Source organism: Ptychodera flava, chromosome 9 (assembly GCF_041260155.1).
Source record: "Ptychodera flava strain L36383 chromosome 9, AS_Pfla_20210202, whole genome shotgun sequence".
Lineage (NCBI taxonomy): Eukaryota > Metazoa > Hemichordata > Enteropneusta > Ptychoderidae > Ptychodera > Ptychodera flava.
In genome coordinates this window covers 14,066,716-14,089,488 of record NC_091936.1, presented here as the reverse complement: position 1 = coordinate 14,089,488, position 22,773 = coordinate 14,066,716, and the positions used below count along the sequence as shown (strand labels likewise).

Genomic DNA, 22,773 nt, shown 5'->3' with positions numbered 1-22,773 from the left:
AGTGAGTAGTGAAGTCATTTGTTACAATCACATTCAAATATTGAAAGTATTGGGCAATCATTTCATTAATGTATGAAATAATTTCTATTTATGAAGAAGGGAGTACATGAAATAGGGACAGTGACTGGAAGAAAATGTCTTAACCAAAAATTATTAAACTTTCTCATTTTTGTTAAAAAAAGGGACTCATGTAAGTTATCCCTTCTTTGATAAATTCAATGATGTTTTATTCTCTGAATAGCACACATGACTGCAGGATAGCTCTCTCAGCAGAGTGAATAAATACAACTTTCATCAATGATAATGAATTTTTTTTACAATTTCAAGTACTATCTAACTTATGATTTCACAGTGAAGCTAAAGTTATTCAATTCATCTACTGATCAGAGTCTGTGCAAGCAAGGTTCACATGAGACTTTGCAGCAGTTTTCATCAAGTTTGGACTGTGAGGGCTCCCTACCCATTCCTGATCACTCTCAGCACTTTGCAATTTTACATTGCATATACAACCTAAAAGTCAATACATGGCTCCTTTCAAAATTAATGACACAAACTGAAATAAATTTTGCCATGTTTAAACATATTTCCCTCTTTGTAAGGGCAATTTCTGTCGTTTTCAATGGTTAAATACAGAACTGGAGTGAAATTTATGACAGGATGGGGTCTCATTTCTTCTCCTTCTTTGGATATTCTCTGACAACAAACAGGAACAATGTTAACTATATTTACTTGATTTGAAAATAAACAAAAAATAAAAATTTGATGATAAAAGCCATTCTCTCAGAAAAAGCTTTATCACCTTTTTCTGATTTACATATACAGATTTTCATAAAATTTTCTCTGACGTAAGTCGGCTACTTTGGTGACTGACTTTCAATTCTAACACTACCGGTACTTTTTAAGTATTATGCTTTATTTTCAGCAAAAGTCTTATCACTATGAAGCAAATTAATCCTGAATAACCTGTCAACAACAAATGATCACAGGCTTAATAAATAAATATGTCTTGACACATATTAAACCCTTGCTAATATCTATAAATTGTGTATACATTCTAAAACACCTGGAAAACACAAAATCAACACTTGATCATGTAATTTTCATCAAAGGAGTGTATGTCATGAAAACGATTATTTGAAAGATTTGATTTCAGTGAAAGACCTTAGTTATTATTTGATTTTGAATTTTGTCAACCATAATAATTTACCATAATAATTTATCTGCATCTTCTCCACCAAAGAAAGACCATTTGACATCAAAGTATTGTTTCTCAGATATTATGACAAGTGCAGTCGCCAATACAGAAAATGCAACATGTAAATGGTGATGCACATGGCCAGTATGTCTGTATATAATTTGAGTTCCCGGAACAAGTATCTGTCAAATATACCAGGTTCTACAGTCATATGAATGGATGTTCTAAACATACATAGGTCAAATATTGAGATGGGAGTGATACATTGATACTTGCCAGTCATTTTAGCAACCGGCGTGCTCTTGGCCCTCAGCAAATGGGTTGCTTTCATTGACATGGGCTACAGCAATATGTTGACTGCTGCAACAGTTATTGTATCATGACTGAAAGTCTACACAAAAAGCTATAAAACTGAACAACACTGCATTTTCACAAGAATGCAAGAGTTTCATTTGAAGGTTCGTTTTCTATTCTCAGCACATAACCATGGTGAGAAATATGCTTTCATTTAAGGATGGAATCTCAATACAGAAGGAAAAAAATCTTATCTGACAAGCCATACATTGACAGAAAATTAAAGAAATAGTGATAACTGATGATAATGATCATTTTGTGACTCTCTAGTTGTACACATGGATGCCTTTCAAAGGCAGCAAATTATGCACCTGTAACCAAAAAATGACAGCCCCTATCTTCTGAGGGCTTTTTCACTACAAATATTTCAGACATTATAGACTGCTCAGTACAGATGACAACAAACTGTCAGTCTGGAATTTCATGGTGTGTGTATCTTGCCACAATAAATATACCGATGCACATCACAATGGTCTCTGCGTTTTGTATCGCTTCCATTGTCCATTGCTGTAATTCATTTCAAAATAGCTGTCAACGGTCATCGGTGTTCCATCACTGCTGTTCTCATGGTTTTCACTGAGTTTTATAGTGACAATGTCTCCTTGTTGAGGACATGGATTTTCTGTGAACAGACATGCAAAACAAAGAGTTATAGCACACATCTACCATGAAGCTTTCCTTGAACAATAGCAGTGGAAGAAATTCTACAACCAGGACTGCATACATGTACATGTAACAATCATCCATGAGACATACCCTTTTACCACCATGGTTTGGCCCGAAGCCATTGTTATCAATGGTAGTTGTGGACCTGTTTACAGGAATATTGGAGGTGTACAGCTTAAGTTTTGAAGAGGTGTGTAAGCAGCTGAAGGAGAATGTTTACCTGTCAAGAGTGTTTTGGCAAAAGTTGTTCAGTTACAGTGGAGCTGTATGTTGCCAACACAGTTTTTTTCAAAGCAATATTTCTCATCAAAGATGACAAGGAAACCCCCTCATACTATATATTTCCAAAAAGCAGAGACTCTAAAGTTTAGTATGGTAGCAGTAGTTTACTAGAAGGATGAAGTGGGTGTATATTTAGGGTAAAAAACTCAATTTTGATATTAGTGATAAAAATTAATTTAAGTCAAAAACTTGACGCTATTTTCTGAAATGTAATATTTATCTTGAAAGAAGAGTATATATAGAAAATGACGACTATTCTATTTTGCATTATTTATCCTCATTCTGAAATGCCAAGGGTTGAAAGACTGACACTTAAAAAACGTGATTAAAATCATGATTAGCAAAATTAAAATGCCTCTTATTCAAAATGTAAGAAATTTATTGCCAAACAAAATAGAGGTTTTGTTATATAGCATTTAAAGAATATAATGTGAAAATTTCAGAAATTTTGACCCAGTCAGAGTGGAGGTAAATTCTGTGGAAATTTTGAAATTTGGACAAAAAAGTAGCCAGGAAATTGAGTGATTTGCATACATTTGCAAAGATTAACACTTATTTGTCATGCAACTTTTGACTGCTTTACAAGCTGGAAGGTGAACCCAACCAATATTTTGTCTCGGGTTAACAAATTTATCAAAACTGAATTAATGTTTGCAAAAGAGTGATTTTTGAGCGATACATTTGATTGCTGCAATTCAAGCCCACAATTAATTATAATAAAATAATGATTTGTATTGTGTTGTTTTTTGAAACGGTGAGAGAGATAGAGTCAATAATAAAAAAGAGGGCAGTTACCCTCTGCTCAATTATCAATCAGACATTTATCCATAGCCCTGGTTGCAAGTACTGGGTGGGGAATATTCAGGTGGTATATTTTCCAAAGATGAAACAAAATTATAAAATTTAGTAATATAAAATATACTAGCTCATTTGTAAATTATTATAGTTACATTTTTAGCAAGGTACTGATGGCCATTTGTTTTGCAATGCAAGGCTTCACAAACACCACAAAATACATACTGTCCGATTAAAATCTGTGGATTTCATGAAAGATAATATGTTATTAGATACCTCTTGAGCCTGCCATAAATCCAAGTATCAAAGCCTTCTCTGGTCTGGTCACCTTGTTTGAAAGTCGGAACATCTCTTGCGCGGCTAACATTTGTTCTCTCTGTGCAGAAAAGATGATATATTAACATACAGATCTTTGTTTCAACAATGCACAGTAGGTAATTACCTGACTGCATGTACTTGCATTGAGAGAACAGTATCAGATTGGATATTCACTGGGGTAAAGCATTTTGTTTCGGATCTGTGGATAATAATTGTGTCTAAAATTGTTTTCAGTAGCCAGATAATAGCACATTGCAGAATTGCATCATAAAGTCAATTGTACAGTTGTCCTGGTACCCCCTGACAAAACCATTGGTATGATGCGCATTATTCAATAAAACAGAATGGAATTACCTTCTAAAGTATAAGCTTCATACCTACACAGTTCTTTCAGTATAGAAAAAGTTTATAAAGTTCATAGAATGGGATGAAAATTGGTAGGGGAAGCATGAATGTGGTAATTGTTTACACATGAGGTCTCAATTCATATGTTGCAAGTTAAATTTAGTTGAAAGTAGCCTAACACTACATCAATTCAGCTCTAACAACCTCCAACAAGTTTCTTTTAATTTGCCTTGTCATCCATCCAATGCCAGTCATAATATAAATATCACCTCTCCTTTTGCAATATTAATCTTTACACTGCTGAGTTTTTACATCACCGTCAGGTCAAGTTGGTTGAAACCAGTGACATGTAACATGTCCCATATATTGCATTTTAATAAAGATTTAAACATACAAAGGCCTCTGAAAACACAGATACTGATTTTTACTGACTTGACCTGCTACAACATACTAAGCAAAGTAGGAGAAAATATGTATTAGTTTGGCTCAATAAGACTTATTTTACTTACTCAGTACAAGGGGAAGTGATAGGCCGGCAAGAGAAGATTTTGAAATCACACTCAACATATTTCAGTTGTTCAGAACATGAATAAATAGTATTTTTTGACAGACTAACAGATTTTAACAAAATTGATCTTGATCAACAGGGGATTCATCTACACCAAGCAGCAATCATACTCACAGTAAGAGACAATCCCTTCTTGGCTGCAGGCTGTGCTGCAGCTGTGGATGCTGCAGCAGGTGCTACCGTTGAAGGTGTTGCAGTTGTGGTAGTTGCAGTGGGTACTGTAGTTGTTGCTGCTGGCTGAATCACGGCCACTGCTTTCTGCTGCTGCTGTTGCTGCTGTGATGGCTGCTGTGTGAGTTGTGCTGTTACTGTTGTCTGCGGCCTGAGCTGTGACTGCTGCAGCTGTTGCTGTAGTTGTTGCTGTAAGTTTTCTCTCGCATCCCGTATTGAAGGGGGCGTTGTTTGACCCACTGGTGACAGAAAAGATAATTTGAGTTGAGTTCAATGGCTACTACCACATATACACTGATAAATTCTTTTTTCGTCATAGATTTGAGAACAGATGGAAGAGATCTTAATTTTTGTATTTCAACATTTTGACACGTTCATTACAATGTAACACACACATATGTATGCTGGGTATTAAAGGGCCATTGACTTCAACTTTTGATGTTTTATGTACTATTTTTGTTTTGTACACAAATCATGAGTTCTTGTTCTATTCCCCACGGCATGTCAAAACACTAACTATTTAGCTTGTCAATACTATGTCTGTATGTGTAAAATGCACTATTATTGTTGTTCAAATTTGAATTCTAGTTCTAACAAGAAGTCACTTGTCAACCATAAAAATGCAGTTTACACATGTACAGGCTGAGTTGACATGGTAAATGTGAGAAGGACAAGAAAATGTAACTGAAACAACATACACAGTGAATAAATCATCACAAGTTACAGGTAATGGACCTATAGTAAACCACACAGTTCCTCCAAAAAAATGTGCATATCAGATTTCATGACAGTCATGCTGTGGAATCGCATGTAAGCAGAAAACACACCCCCTTCATTTTATTGGAGAGTACCATTGTGTCTTACCGATGTTGGCGAGCAGTGACGTTGATGGTTTGTTTGAACCCGGTACGTACGATGGTGTTGGTGTGGAGGTCGCTGTACTAGCTGCCGCTCCAGATTTCTACAAATCAGAATGAATGAATGATATTCAAGTTGGTGAAATTCCAGAGCGGTGATAAAATACACAATGTGGACCTGAAATTCACCACTGAGATAAAAATAATAGTAAAGAATATTTATAATGCTCCTAATCTCAAAAGGGAGCTCTTGGTGCAGGACAAAATACACTATTCCCTTGAAAAATATGTCTTGAGGGCATGGCGGAATGAAAGATGTGAATCCATATGGCGTAGGTTGACAGGCAGGCTGTTCAAAGTTTTCAGTCCTGAGTGGGAAAAAGACCTTTCTTTCACTAAAGGATTTTGTGGCAACACGCAGTATTCTAAAATGGTGCGTCTCAGATGAAGAACGTAAGTGTCTTGAAGGAGTATACATTTGCAAAAGGTCAGAGAGATATTGTGGTCCGGTCCCTGAAACCAAATCGAAAAAACTGTAGAAAGTTTGTACTGTGTACAATTAGCAATAGGCAACCAGTGCAGGGATTTCAAAAGTGGTTGTATGCTGTGTGATTTTTTGGCTTTATAGACAAGTCTAGCAGATGCATTTTGAACATGTTGCAATTTGTCAATGAGGTGTTTTGGGCAGCCAGAAAGAAGGCTGTTGCAGTAGTCTAAACGAGATAGGACAAAAGCAATAACAAGAGTCTGAGTGGCTTGAACAGTGAGCAAATGACGAATAGAACTGATCTGCCTCAGCTGAACATAGGCAGCTCTGTATATGTTATGCACGTGCTCTGACATGGTTAAAAGGCTATCTACAGTGACACCAAGATTTTTCACAGATATGGCTTCAGTTTTACTGTCGTTTTAATAACTGGAGCTTGTTGTACTTCATCCATGTTTTGACGTCATTAATGCAATCTTGTATGGAATCTATGGCAAAGTGGATCTCATAAATTTTGGTTACTTTGTCTGCATAGACATGGTGACAAACAGAATATGACCTAATGATGTTAAAAATAATGCCAATGGCACTGGGACATAATGACCACCTAGTATTATCGGCATTTATCAACAACCCCACTCACTGTGAACTAGACAAACCATGGAGTCAATGTGCAACATATAGATGAAAGACTAATTTTGACATTGCGATTTTAAGCCCACTTTTGTGAGAAAAGGGACATGTATGTGTATGGAGGAAAAAGCAGAAGACATATTTCTAAATGGTTTGTTGAGTGACAATCATGTATGCATCTCTTGAAAAATTTTGGGGTTATAAGGTATAACAGTAATGTAAGAATAATGAGGTTAGAATAAGTGTAGCAAAGCTAAGTTGACAGTAATTAAGATAACAAAATTATACACTAAGCTAAGGAAATCTGAATGAAATAAAGGTTGAAAGTAGTAATTGAAGCTAAGATAGGAATAAACTGAAATTACTGCTAAAAGTTTGGTAGAAGGCCATCACAGGAATTGGTCCATACCATGGTGGTGGAAACGTAAAGCCAATCTTGCCTGCCACCCTTATTACAAAAGGTCTTTAAATAAGTCATTTAAAAACCATCTACAGTTGATTGACCAATCAGAGTGCTCAATTCAGGGTGTTTTATCTACTCATAAAGCCTTGGTCACCAAATTCCAGAAACGAATGACAGCGTCGTAGTAAAGTACTGTCCAATCAAAAGTGAACATGTCATATTCTGTAGACATCTGGTACGTTTTAATATTCAAATTTGGTAACACAGCGGAAACCAGCTGCAACACAAAATCTGCTGTGCCCTAGGGCATTTATATAATGTGCCCTAGGGCATTTATAGGATGTTCCATTACATTGGAAGGCTATTTCACAAATAAAAGTTTTAATTCATATCCTAAACATGTTACATTGACAAAGGGGACGGTTGACGTAGACACATTGAAAACGAAAATATATCAGTTAGGGGCGATAGTTTTTAAGTCGGATAAAACCCTCATACTCGGGCTCTTCTGGTTTATAAAGTCCAACCCTACGATAAAATGTCTCGGCCTGCGGCCTCGACATTTTATCATTGGGTTGGACTTTATATACCAGAAGAGCCCTCGTACTCGGGCTTTATCCTATACTTAAGGGGGCGCTGCACCTAACACAGCGTATCTTGCTCCACAATCATTTTTTGCAAATATTCATTCAATTTTAATTAATTTGTTGACCTAAGATTAAAACATTGTTTTGGTTCACCTTTGAGCTTTTAAAGCGGTAATAAATTATGCGATAAAGAAGTGTTAAATGTATGCAAATCATCTAAATTCCCAGCTTCTCTTTTCTCCAATTTCAATGTTTCCAAAGAATTTAACTCCATTCAGGCTGGATCAAATTTTGTGAAATTTTCTTATATTCTTTACATGATACTGCTAAATATCTTTGTACATTATTACAAGAACTAAAGATCTGTACCAAGATTCATAAAATTTGCTGTAGTAGTTCTAGACATATCACCCTAATTTCAAACATTCATCAAATACGCAAAAAGCAATAATTAACATGATCCTGCTAAATGACTTTGTGCGCTGATTGTTTTAATGACTCAGTGTGCAATATTCGGATATCTTTCTTGGTGTGAATGCCTTTGCCAAGATGATCAAGTACGGCAGCAAAGTCATGGTCATCTTTTTGTCTAATACCTTGTGTAAGTTCATGAACTTTACATAAATCTTGCTATAGATTAGTTGCTAATGGACAATAACTGTATTTCAGATCATTTGAGAGAAATCCATCCATGACAGGTTTTAATTGTAATATATCTTCTATTTAAAGGAGAGAAACTTCTCAAATAATTATTTGTTCCCTGTAATTTCCTGTGAGAACACAGGGACAGATGCTCATGCTAGCTTGATGACTAACCTAAAACTTGTAACTTCATTGTTTTAGAGTAAAGACTGTAACAAGTGACGTCATGGATACTTAATCTCCGAAATGTGAATGTCAAAGTCTGTATACCAGTATTGAGTCAAGGATGTTTACTTGATGAAGTGAGCAGATGTGAGATAATGTTGGGACACAATATCAATAAAAATCTTCAGGAAGTCTTTTTGTTGTCTGAAGTTGTTATCACAGTCCCAGAACACATAAAATGTTCCTGTGTAGCATGGGTCAGTCCTCTTTCAAAGCATCACCACTATCAGTGAGAAGTGAACTAAAGTCACAAACAAATCGTATTTCAATGCTAACAGACCATGTTTGAATGACACTACAAATCTCTGACACTATATCATGCACATAGAACGATCTGGTCTTGAAATCAATGCGCGTATAAATAGGTCAAGTAGTTAATAATGTGACTATTAAAGTCATATGACAAATGCCTAGGGTCATCTCAAATGTGAGAATCTAAAATATGAAATATGTTTTTTTATCGCTTTTGTTGTCCAAAAGAGCATGGAAATCTCTGATACTTCCATTCAGTCACCTTCCTGTGCTCTCGCTGTCGCTCGTAACGTTCGTAAATTACGAGCAAAAATGAAAATTTACGAAAAAAAATACATGCCCGATCGGCCATTTACGAACAATTTTGTTATTTTTGAAGCCTGATTTTCGGTCAAGATTATGAATTCCGGGGAAATACTGTCATATCTTGTCTTTCAAAAACTATTCTGCCTCTATCATCGGCGCATCGACAATGATAGCTTTGGACTTTGACCTGTGCTAACATGAGCATGCGCGAAAAGGTTTCAAGATCCCCGGGTCGTGTACTCTCATACTGGTATGTCATGCATTACGGTAGTTTCGAGATACCCAAACATTCACATGCTGTCAACTTTCCCAATGGACGTACGCGGGGGTGAAGCAGATTGAGAGAAGCGGGCAGTTACAAATGCTTCAGATAAATAGTATCCTCAGCTGGGAAAGAAAGTTGGGCAAAAAAACGGTACCTGATATGAAAAAATTGGAAACAATGAAACCGCCGAGAAGAGATCAAGACAGCTAGTCGGCCGGAAAGACAGTCGAACTGCAGTCCGGACCGCCCATGGTTGAACAATGTACCGTACCGCAAAGTGTTTGTCTGTGCATGGAGATGGAAACGAGCCGGAAATCTTAGCCAGAATTCTTAGTTGTCATAGATTTGTCATTTGACGATCTGCAGATTGATTTTTTTTCAGTGAACACGCCAATTTTAACAGGTTTCCTTCAATATATTTTACAAGAAACTGTCTCAGCAAATGTTATGAATACTGATAGTTTTCTTTGATGATCCAAAGACAATGCTGTGCACAGTCCCAAGACGAAAACGTTTATCCAGACAAAAAATAAATGACGATCATCTGCAGCGTTTTAAAAGTATAACTGTCTCTAAGAAAACATTAGCAGGATCACCAGTCTCAGTTTGCGTACTTAAATTTGATGTTATAATGAGACAAAATTTGTGCGAAACCACAGACTGCAAAATGTTCTGATCAGTGGTTGTTTTAAAAGAATTTTAGAGATGAACATGGCATAATGACTGCACCTACCAAGCGGTACCACCTAACACCTATGGATGACATGCGTACTTTCAAAGTAACAGAGCTTTCAAAATATGAACCAGATATGAACTGAAAATGCTCACGTGTTTCATTATATATTGCATTTATGTGCAAGTTTGAACCTTTGCTACATGCTTTGCTACATTTAAAGTGTTATGATCAACACAATGAATTTCACCACAGATCAATTCTAAAGGTCATTAAGTATTCAAATATGTAATTAGCTGAAATAAAAATAATTAATTTCTTTGAGTACTGTCATTGTATCACAATATAGCATGTGTAATTACCTTTGGTCAAGTCCTTCAAGCTCTATATGCCAAACCGTGAAAGCTTGTTAGCTATTTATGCAAATTATGAATTAGCTGACATGAAAATGCAAAATGACTTTCAATACTGTTATAACCTGGTATAATGATCAATGTACACAGCATGTTTCGCCAAATTTTATCAAGTAAATGCCAGTATATATCCCTAATTTGGAAGGTTCATTAAATATGCATATTGGGAATTGGCTGAAAAAAATGTCAAATGACTTTCAATAATCTTGTATCATAGTATCTTTAATGTACATAGCAAGTTTTGCCAACTTTGGTCAAGTCAAAACAGATAAATATCGCTAATAATGCGGGATATCGGACCGCAGGCGGGGCGAAGATTGCATTATAAGCGCGCCAACCCAAACTCACTGCATGGACATCACATTTACGAAATCGAAGTCCAAAGTCAACTACGTCATTGTTAGAATAAGAGAGGTTTTCCATCACACGGGAGCATACCACCACAAATTTTGCACAGATGGCGTTGCACTGGCATTGAAAAAGGGTGCATGGGAGTATGGGAACGCGGGCAGTTTCCCTTGCTATGGGTAGGAAATGCATTGAGCAAGACACACTTCCGGGTTCGCAAAAAAACGAGGATCCCATTTACGGGGCGCTCAAATATAACTATTTGCTGTGATACATAGCAGAGGCGTATATGTTTGTGATGCTGAGAATAACATCAGTAAATAAAATGACGGGTTTTAAAAGTTGACGTTTTTTGCGATGAAACAGACTTCTGAAGGTAGCTCGCTTGGGGAACACGTCATCCCGGCCGCTGTCCGCTTTGACCCCAGTAATTCACACTGGTTTTGGTCGGCCCCAGGTACCCAAGTCACTTCGACCCCGTCACACTTTTGCCTACATGTCCACGGAGACGATTCAACATGTTCCACAACAAAGCCAAGACAAAAATTGAAAATATCAATAAAATGGCTTCACAAAGGCTGAAATACACGATACTCGATGAAGTATGAAGTATGAAGTTTATGAAATGAAATCAAAATGACAACACAAGTGTTTGTCTCGGGTAATACCACTTGAAGTAGAACAATTCTACAGACTGTTTTTTCCATACAGTGCAGTATTTGTCAGTGACAAATTAATCTTTGCAATACATTTTTTGCGATGAGCTGGAAATTTGATTAATATCGAGTTAATGTACATAAATATTCCGTTATTTACTGGGACACGTTTATTTTCTCGATCCGCTATCTGCGGACTACGTGCTGAAGTACATTGACTGTTCATGTCAACGATCGTTTCTCCCTCTGCAGAGTTTCTGTATCCCGTTCAACAACGCTGTACCTCGATCACACGATAGTGACGCTATGTAGCTGTGCAGTATTGAAACTTATCATAAAATGGCCACCTCATCTAACAGTAACACGTATTGTCGGGATTATCGTACAGAAAAAAGACTGCCAAAGTAAGACTTATGAATCTTCATCAGAATTGAACACATCATGATTGTACACGAGTATCAACCGTGAATGCACGTTGAGCTCGGCAGTTACACAAGCATGGTACGCTACATGCATAGCCCTACGAGTATGGCGACTGTGTCCGGCTTTGGCTACGCCGCCTACCGGAGGTGGGAGGCGGCGTAGCCAAAGCCGGACACTCTCGTCATACTCGTAGGGCTAGCTACATGCACTGCCGCGATGCCGATCGTATGCATTCCAAGGCCTATCCCGGAATTTGTTTCACAAACAACCTCAAAGGAGAGCAAACATACTTCTATGGACAATGACGAACACGTTTCTTGGCGAAGCAAAATCAAAACAGTGCAGAAGTACATGAAGTAGGTCATGGCCTTGGACTCTGTGCACGAACCTGATTGGACACTTCAATACCTTTGACCCAAAGTTATTATTCATCAGCACTTCCATGCCATGAGGCAAGGTAGAGAACGTATGTACTCATTTCTGGCGATCGAGCAGCGAGGGAAACAATCAATTACCAAGGATAAAGCTAATTTGCTAAACGATATTTTATCTTGAATAGTGAGTTGAATGAGTAATAAAATATCATATTTTTAATGTTCAATATGAGGTTGAAACACGGAGGGACCGTGGTTGAAACCAGAGCTATCCAGCTGTTAGCCCTGCGTACGATGCTGTGTGTTCCGCTACAGCTAATAGCCCGCTCACCACAGCCCTGCAAAGACCCGTACGTAGAGTTGGTGACTTCAAATCCATTTTTGGACTTGACGTAAAAAGCCAAATTACTGCCGAAATTCAGCGTTCTTGGGCCCAAGTTGTATCCCTGCCTACCTCAGCTACTCGATCGCTTCCAAAAATGCCAGTCTTTTATTCTTTTTTCGTAAATAACCGTCGATGTCGGCAACTCTCTCGCTAGCCCTGCGTACGTACGCAGTGTACGCTGTGTGTTAGGAACGCACACAGGAAATGCACAGCGTACAGTGCGTACGTACGCAGGGCTAGCGAGAGAGTTGCCGACATCGACGGTTATTTACGAAAAAAGAATAAAAGACTGGCATTTTTGGAAGCGATCGAGTAGCTGAGGTAGGCAGGGATACGACTTGGGCCCAAGAACGCTGAATTTCGGCAGTAATTTGGCTTTTTACGTCAAGTCCAAAAATGGATTTGAAGTCACCAACTCTACGTACGGGTCTTTGCAGGGCTGTGGTGAGCGGGGCTATTAGCTGTAGCGGAACACACAGCATCGTACGCAGGGCTATCCAGCTGTAGCCAACCTGGACAAGCACATTTCACAGCGCCCTCAAACAGTCGATTGTTTTCACTTGTCATACGCGGCGTAACAGAAAAATTAAAACTTTCATAACTTCATTAATATCCAAGCCACGCCCACCAAAACCTTTTCAGTTCTAGCCATTTGAATTCTGAAGATGTCTACCAAATTTGACTGAAATACGTTCAGCCGTTTTTGAGAAAATGGACCAACAGACAGACAGACAGACACACAGACAGACAGACATCGCTGCGACATATGCTCACGTGTTCACACGTGAGCAAAAAACGGGAGAGATTTTCTATAGCATCTAAACCTTGTGCAAACACTGATAATATTAATGACCACTTCATATATTAATATATATAATCATCAAGCACTGACTACACACACAAAGGGAGTTACGATTTGTGTCAGAATATACTTGAAAATGTTATGTTGTGTAATAAAGATCGATTAATTGAATAACATTCATGGGCCGGTTGACCAAAATGACACACTTTATTGAAACAAGGAAGAAATTTCAATGTTACAAGCACTCATGACCCATGATGTACTGTGTTAATTAATGGATCTTTTGAAAATGTGTATCAAAATATGAGTGTTCATTGTCAAAAAAATCTAAAGAGGAATTTTTCACTTTCCTTTGTCTATAATGAAATCATTCATCATTTCTATACCCTTAACATCATTTATTGGGAACGAGAAGTGCTTGTTGAAAATGGGCGGGCTCAGCATTACATAATTTGTGCTTACTAATTTATTTTGAACCAAATTCGTAAATTTAGTAACAATTTTGAAAGGCCAGGGAGAGCACAGCCTTCCATGTTTCTAGCATTCATCTAACACACACTTTTGTTCCAAAACTCATAAAATAGTCCAAAATGCAGGATTGATGTTTCTTCCAAAAAGACATATATGGAAGGCCCCTAAAATCAACCTACGGTTAATATGTTCATAGTGACCTACGGTCATTATGTTAATAACATAATGACCTACAGTCATTATGTTAAAAAGGGGTTCTATTATACAATACAAACAAACTGGGTCCTAAAACAGAGCCCTGTGGGACACCAAAGCAAAGAGGTGACACATGTGACTCAGGGCCATTAATTGAAACAAACTGTGATCTATGGGACAGATAGGATTTGAATCAGGATAGCGCACAATCAGTGATTCAAAAAGAGTGTTCAAGTCGATGAAGGAGAATTTTGTGATCTAAAGTGTCAAACGCAGCAGAGAGGTCTAACAAAGTCAAAATGCTAATTTCATCCCTGTCTAGTGCAGTGAGGAGATTGTTAACAACTCTAAGGAGGGCTGTTTCTGTGCTTTGATGTGGTCTATAAGCTGATTGAAATAGATTCAACAATTTGTTTGAAATAAGATGGTCATTAAACTGCATAAGAATAATTCGTTCTATGATTTTCAAAAGGAAGGGCAAATTTGAGACAGGTTGATAGTTCTTTAAATCATCTGGGTCAAGAGATGGTTTCTTAAGCAAGGGCTTTACGAGAGCAATTTTATAGATGTCTGGAAAAACACCTGAAGTGAGAGAATTGTTAATGACTGTGGTGATGATGGGTAATAAGATGTCTACAGATTCAACTAAGAAACTGGTGGGCATAACATCAAGGTCGCAACTTTTGGCAGGGGATTTTAATGTGATGCGTTTCACTACGTCATCTGAAACTGGTTTGAAATGACTGAGATTTTCTCCATGAAAACAAGGTTCAGTACACATCGGCGGGGAGAATCAGTATGATCAAGGTTTGTTCTGATGGTTTTAATTTTACCGCCAAATTATTCAAAAAAGCGATATGGAAGATCAGCAGGATATATGGTAGGAAGAGGAGAGGGTTTCTTGTTGCCAAGTAAATCATGTGTAACACTGAACAATTGCTTGCATGTTTGACTGTTGTTGATTTTGCTACTACAGTATTTTAGCTTCATAAACGATATTTGTCACACTTTTCTTAGCATGGATGTATAACTGTTATGAACTGTCAGTCAGATCTTCAACCACTGTCTCTCAGCACAGTGCCGACGTTGTTTTGCAGCTCTGAGTTCATCTCCAATACTAGGTACATGTATTAAGCCATTTGGCTTGCCTCCGAAATGGATTTAAAGAAATTCACATTTCATGACATTGTATAAAAAACATTTACTCTAAAGTTTTTGATAACAGAACACTAAATTATGGCAGTAGACAAAGAGTACACTGAGATACTGTATTTGACTGTATTTACCTGAACTGCTGGTGACATTAGACTGGCAGCATACTCTGGTGTTGCTGGGGGTGCTTCCTTGTCTTTCTTCATCTGTTCCTGCATTGACTCAATTTCTGTGAAATGAAACAAACACACACATTCATTCAATCTCTGTGAAGTGACCATACACACACACACTGAATCTATTTCTGTGAAATGAAATGTACACATGTCAATCTGGCTTGTGAAATTCAACAAATTGTTGGCAACGGACTTCAAAATCGGTACGTCAGAATCCATATTATAACATAAATGTACATTACCACTAACCTCAGATAAACATCTACATGTTTACCGAAGTATTGCTGTGTTTTACACAAGTGAAATGTATGTGAAAAATGCCTTATGAAAATAGATTAAGCATGACCAGAGCTAAGATCATCAGCAAATTTTGTTTTACCTCAATTTAACTCTCTACATAGACTTGGTTCAAGTCGGTGAATTTAAAAAAAATAAAATCATTTATAGTATATTCTCTTGTGTCTCTCCTATTTCATACAAACCTACTTGGTATTTGGCAGCCCAGGCCAGGTTTTCCTAGCGATTGAACGCGTTACCTTTGATTCTGTGCAATAGTGAATTAGTTTCTGCCGAATTCATGACTTGGACTTCTTGCAAAGTACTGGCGGCTAGACGGACTGTGTACACAGTGCCGTAAAGCAAATACAAAATGATTGACAGCCCTCCCCTAGCTATTCTGGCCAATAAGAAGAACACATCCACTTCGACATCGAGTACGTTACACGCTTAGCAAATATAGCATAAAGTTTGCACACTGAGTGCGTTTTTAAACTGATTGGTTGACCATTGCAAATCATGCGAGGTTACCAGAGAAAAGTTGTCGAGAACAAACGAAGTCGCCCCATATTGTTCTGATTTTACCCTCCAAACAAAACTTTACTGATTAACTAACACCCCCACCCCACCCCCCACACTACTCTAATGAAGGGGCAAGCCTAGAAGTTGAACGAAAGAGGACCGAAAGCTTGTACATCAGTGACCACAACGTTGATATGACCTGTGTATAAGGCTTGTCAACTACGTTTTCGGCGATTAACAGGGGTCTTACTGACTTTTGTGGGAGCATGGAGGTCTTTTTTACCTCCATGGTGGGAGTCATTGCACTCAACATTTTATCAACAACGCCATGTGAGTTTTATGCACATCTCTTGGGGGATCAAGGTAACTCCTCCCAATATGCCAAATACGATGATGTCATCTTATGAATAATAGATCAGTAAATACAAACATCATCTCATCAATAATTTATAGCAACGCAGATCGTGCAAGAAAGCCAAGTCTGTGATTCCGGGAGAAACTCCCCTGTATAGCGTTCACCCCACTCATCATATTCACCCCACTCACACGTTTCACATGAAAACACAAACCATCGCGTTCCCCTACTAAAGCATTCACAAATCACAGACTTGAACCAAGTCTACTCTCCACAGGTTGGGAGCAAATTGTAAAAAGTCATAGGGCCAAAGTCCTGAAGCTACTACAGACATGGATACAAAATTAAGTATTTCCTGACTGTATGAAATTATCTCACTAAGGTCATCCTAGGGACTTGTAAACTAAATATTAAAGCTGTCAGACCAGCGGTTTTGAAGCAAGCAACTCAACAGTTGACAGAGCTCTATTGTGTTATGTAGAGAATAACCATTTGTGACACATGTATTGATGAAGAAGGTGGATATCTTTGATGAGTTCTGCTGAATAAGTTGAGACGGTACATACTCAGAGAAAGCACACTGAAGAGACAAATGTTTGAAACTTAACAAGTTCAAGGTCATCAAAAGCATTGTAAGGAATCATGTAACACTTTCATTGCACTGTTTACACAGATTGCATAATTGCAGCCCAGCTTTACCATAAAAACCCTATCACTTTGACCACTCTTTTAATTGACCACTCTATTTTTTTCCTCAAAAAGTAATTTTATTTTATCCTTACCAAGTCAACAGTAATTGGAAATTAGAACTTTCTCTATCTCTATCTCTATTGACTATTTTGAGCAATTTCTTTTAGATAAAATACAGGGCACAATACATGACAGTTTAGAATATGTCAAGGTTGGGATTCAGGAAAGTTGCCTTTACATGTTTTAATCCTCCAAGATGGTAAGCATTTCACAATGAACTGTCAAAAAAAGAATGAACTTTCTGATAATTCTACACTAAAACTATTTTGGCTTTGATGATTTCCTAATTAATTCAATTATTTCAAATCATATTAATTATTTTTTCTGGGTGAATTGATAGGGTTTATACAGTACAAGAATTACATACAATGTAAGTCAAATTTTGACCAAAAATGAAAAAAAAATTCCTTAAAAATACACATTTGCACATTTCATCACAATTTGAACAAATCTAAGTTTGGTTACCCCTGGGGACCTGTATACCAAATAACAAAATTGTCTGACCAGCGGTTATGGAGAAGAAGATTTTTTACCAAAAACACCTTTTTTGGCATTAATTTGCCTATTTTCAACAATATCAAAAAATTAAAAAACTAGTTTCTCAAAATCATATTTTTCATCTACACAACAAACATCAAATCAGTATTTGCTTCGGTTCTCAAGATATTTGAGTGGACGGACGCCTCACAAACGGACATACATACATACATACATACATACATACATACATACATACATACATACAGACTGACGCCGGACGGATACCCATCCCAACAGCTTCTATAGACTATAGTCTATAGTAGCTAAAAAGTCAAACAGCTCACTGTTTCCATGTCAAACTCTATCTACCCTAATTCAAGTCATATGATCATAAAAGCTAGATTTACACTGCATGGAAAAACAGTGTACAAAATAAAGGATGGGATTAATGATATTAAAATCACTGATGCCCTGAGACACAATACCCAAAGCCCTCACAAAGTCCATTGATATTCAAGTGAACACTTTGCACAAAGTTGCGCATTCCAGGGACATACTTTACTTGAATCATATTGATACTAGTGGTTACATTGTTTGAAAGCTGAAACAAAAAACACATATACTATTGCTAGACATACCTTGCATCTTCTTCCGTCTCTTGGCTTCCCTTCCTCCACCCATTGGCTGTTCATTGATATCCAGTAACTACAACACAAAACAAGCAACAGGTGACTAGCAAATTAAGGTGCCTGTATTACAATAACACAAGGTGGTGCTCCCTAAGCCCAGTGATCTGTGTTGGGTGGGACAATGTCTGAAGAAAGGAACACCAAATGTAACTGTGGAGAGTCAATAAGTGGAGGTTTATCGGAATGAGATTACATACTGTACCTTTGTTCCTCTTTCTTTCTGCATTGATAGTGACCTGTTGAGTGGAGTACTTCTGTTTAAGTTGGCATGAGACCTGAAACCTGATGTTGGTGTGGTCTTCGGAATTCCTCGCAATGGAGCTGTGGATCAGATTTGAATGAAAGATATTTTGATTTCATTATTGTGTATTTATGTGATTCTTAGATTCTTAGATTCTTAGTAATACAGAGGAAGTCCTTTTACATAAATGCTGCCTTCACCAAGAAAATTTTATAAAATATAAATTTTAATGTTCTGGCAATTTCAGAAGAGGTCCACAGATCCATTTAGGATTTAAGGAGTCCGCAGTTCAATTATAGGGTTTGTTATCTAACTTGCTATTTGTATACATTATTTATTATACCTCTGGATTTATATCCACTCGTCTATTGGAGCAGTAAAAAGATAAATTCATTTGTCAAACTCACTGTAATATGGTCATCAATTAACATTATTTCTTGCTTTGTCCATTGCAAGGGTACAATCCATCCAAATTTAGCTTTTGCCTTGGCTGAATAGCTTCCAGAATATTGCCAAAGACATTTATCAGATATTGCTGATCTAAAAAGAATACTTACTGTGATTGTCAGTTTTCTTGGGTTGTAATCTAGCTTTGGCCGCCACTGGAGTGCTGTGTCCTTGCTTTCTTTGCTGTGCTTGAGCTTCAAAAGCTGGAGAAAGAAATGCATCACAGAAACTGAGTCACAATAATAGTAACAAGAATGTAGCAGCACCAACGGTCAAATTAGCAAAATATCTCCGCTCAAATCAAAGAAAAATATCGCGTGTATATTTTAGTGTGCACATCCAGGAACAAAACTTAAATATTTACCAAGCATACTACACTTGAAGAGGAGGTTTACACAAATGTCAGAGTCTATTATCAAACATATGAAATAGAGAAACACAGGATTTGGTAACCATGGAAACTGTTGTCAGGGTGCAAACTTGGTGCACAAACAAAATCTACCCTTTCCATTTCAACTTCACAAACCTGAAGGTCAGATGCAATCCAAATGGCATTCAATTGGTTGAAAGAAGACAACTTCTGTAAAAGTAATTATATATGTTGAATGGTATTACATAGATTTTGATGTACCATTATCCTGCCAGTCATTTCAGATCCTGTGATGAAACTTTGCTCACTGGATACATCTGATCTGTGTTATGTACCATTCACCTCCCAGTCGTACAGAATAAAAGTATCAGGCTTCCCATGATATCATTAAACTTTGAACTTACATTTTTGAAGCAGTTCACTTCTGAGAGCTGCTGATTTAGGTTTTCTCTTCAACGCAAAGTGTTTGACAGGAGGCGGCTGCAATCCTACAAGCTGAGTTAAGGCATTTCTGTTCAAGTATTGACATTCCATCGGTAGAAAGGAAGACGGGTCTGTTTCTGAAACTAGAGCAATTATACCAGAATTATACTATGCTATCCTTTGAAGCACTGTACGGCTTATATGTATGTACATTCAACATCACATAAACAATGACATGAGTAACAGCATTACCTATGCGCCTGAGTTCAACCAATGCATCAGCCACTGACGGATGGTTATGCTCAATATCTAGGTTTAATCTTCCAGTGGAGGGGTATGTTCGTAGGATATCTGCAATGATTCTAACCCACTCATCATCGTCTTGTAATGCTTGTTCTATAATATCTTCCAACTCTGACTGCAACTGATTAAGAAAAAGCAAATGCTTTTGTAATATTTATTATACAAGGACTTAGTATGTGAATGACAACAGACTGAGTGGTTTGTCATGGCTGTAACACACAGGAATTGTAACCCTGCATATGATGCTGTGGGTTCCCAGCGTTATATGGCCTCTCACCACAGCCCTGCTTACGGCCATAGAGAAAACCGGCAATATGCAGTCCCAATTTGCACAAAAACGACTTTTCGAACTATTTTGGTCGAAATCAACTCAATTCTGATCTATGCCTACCTGAATAGCTCAACCACTCACAGACTGCAAAAAGAATTTGCTCTTGTGACATCCCAAACTGTTAGTTTTCCAACAATGCACCGTCAAGGGCCAAGAGGCTGGCCATATCTTGCATGAATGTATCTAATGGCAAGCATGTTGCATAGTTTTCTCACAACAAAGAGTTCAATTTCAAATTGGGACCCCATGTTGCCGGTTTTGTCTATGGCAGTCAGCAAGGAGTTGGTGACAGGCCGTACAATGCGGGAAACACACAGCATGATATGTAGGGCTAACAGAAACTCTAGATATTTCAATGTCTTTCATTGGAAAAAGACTTACACATTGAAATTTCAGGAAATCCTAAAGCCTGCACAACATGTTGCACTATGAGTGAGTGGAAAGTGTTGGTACGTTAGGTCTATGTATAATGTACTATACAATGATTAATCACATAAATAGTTTATTTACTAAATTCAACACCAACTTGAAAGAAAGATCTACGTCACTGGCTTTGGTTTCTCTGCTGTGCAACTTTGGATGTACAGTCTGCTGCACGTCGCTGTTTTGTTGATCATATGGTTACATGCCATAAGTTACTGTTATCATTTCGTATAATAAAAGGCTGTTGAGACACCAACATGCAACAGGCATTCCCAAGTTGAACTTATGTCTGGTAAACTGGTGAATTTTCAAGCGCAGAACACGCTCTTGATCGTGTTCTTGTCCAGTCTTGACGATAAACAGATAGCTAGAAGTTGGGGGATCCCCGTCCCCCGACACAGACAGAAACAATGACAGTGACACTGACGGAGTATTACCAGTACCATTATTATATTACCAGTATACTGCAGTACTCAAAGCGTGTCCCAAGACTTAGGATATATTACAGCGGTTATGCGGGTCAAAATACAAACCGACGCAACATGGTATTCTCGCAACAAAGAGTTCACTTTCATGTACAGTAATCTAGCCATCAAACTGTACAGTGCTAACCAGATGTTGACGTTCCGTTCTAACCCTCAGTGCCCAGCTCTGGGACTCTGCGCGGAGCAAAAACCCGCTTACCTCTTCCACGTTCCTGCGATGCATGTGTAGAAACGACAGCAGTAACTTGAGTTTTACTTGGGTCTGAGAAGCTAAGAAGCACGTCTGAATATTCTGCAAAACATCACGGTTTAGTTGGGAGCTAAAACTGCTGATTCCGGACCACAGATCATCGTTATCACCAAGTTTATTATGAAGCCAAAGACTCGTGTCACTCTCTCTCACAGATGCCATATTGGATTGTACCCCCTAACTTTCTACATATTAAGAGACGACTACCCAGCACGTTGCACGTAAAGGGTGTCTCAGCACAGGTCGAGTAGGCATTATTTGTGATGATGTTTTCCTATTATTATCATAACAAATGATTATGAATATTAATTAATTATAAATATGAATGTTACAGAATATTTAAACTTTTTTTTTACAGACAATGTCTTCTTTGTGTAAATACCGTCTGGAAACCCCATTGTTGTGATAATTATGATTATTAATAAATTACGATTATGATAAATAAAATCATATTTTACACATTGTAATCTGCTTATGTGAACAGCCCTCTGGAAACCCTTATATGGTTTCACAATCTATGCCAAAATGTACAAGTGACACCATTGCCCAGGTTCAGTCTACAGCGAGAGTTACCATTGCCCAGGTTCAGTCTACGGCGAGAGTTACACTGTGTAGTAAGTTACTACACAGTGTAACTCTCGCCGTAGACTATTATAGATAGTAGATTATTTATCATAATCGTAATTTATTAATAATCATAATTATCACAACAATGGGGTTTCCAGACGGTATTTACACAAAGAAGACGACATTGTCTGTAAAAAAAGTTTAAATATTCTGTAACATTCATATTAATAATTTATTAATATTCATAATCATTTGTTATGATAATAATAGGAAAACATCATCACAAATAATGCCTACTCGACCTGTGGTCTCAGATGGGATACACGCACACTCGGTCACTCATCATATAGACCTACAGGTAGTTATTTGGAAGCTAAATACAGTTTCAAGGAAATTTAATACTATGAAATTTATCCAATAAACACAAGCTATCATACCTTGA

At 37.5% G+C, this 22,773-nt stretch overlaps 1 protein-coding gene across 1 annotated transcript; it reads right to left on the bottom strand.

Moving 5' to 3' along the window:
- Positions 1 to 202: 202 nt before the first annotated feature.
- LOC139140068 (negative elongation factor A-like) lies at positions 203 to 21,945 on the bottom strand. Its single transcript, XM_070709075.1, has 11 exons — positions 21,714 to 21,945; positions 20,225 to 20,396; positions 19,954 to 20,115; positions 19,290 to 19,382; positions 18,694 to 18,812; positions 18,441 to 18,507; positions 15,378 to 15,472; positions 5,559 to 5,655; positions 4,638 to 4,933; positions 3,569 to 3,668; positions 203 to 2,171 (listed from the first exon to the last, which is right to left on the bottom strand). Exons 1-11 carry the CDS (start codon positions 21,924 to 21,926, stop codon positions 2,014 to 2,016), a joined length of 1,572 nt encoding a protein of 523 aa, XP_070565176.1. The 5' UTR covers positions 21,927 to 21,945; the 3' UTR covers positions 203 to 2,013.
- Between the last annotated feature and the right edge of the window lie 828 nt (positions 21,946 to 22,773).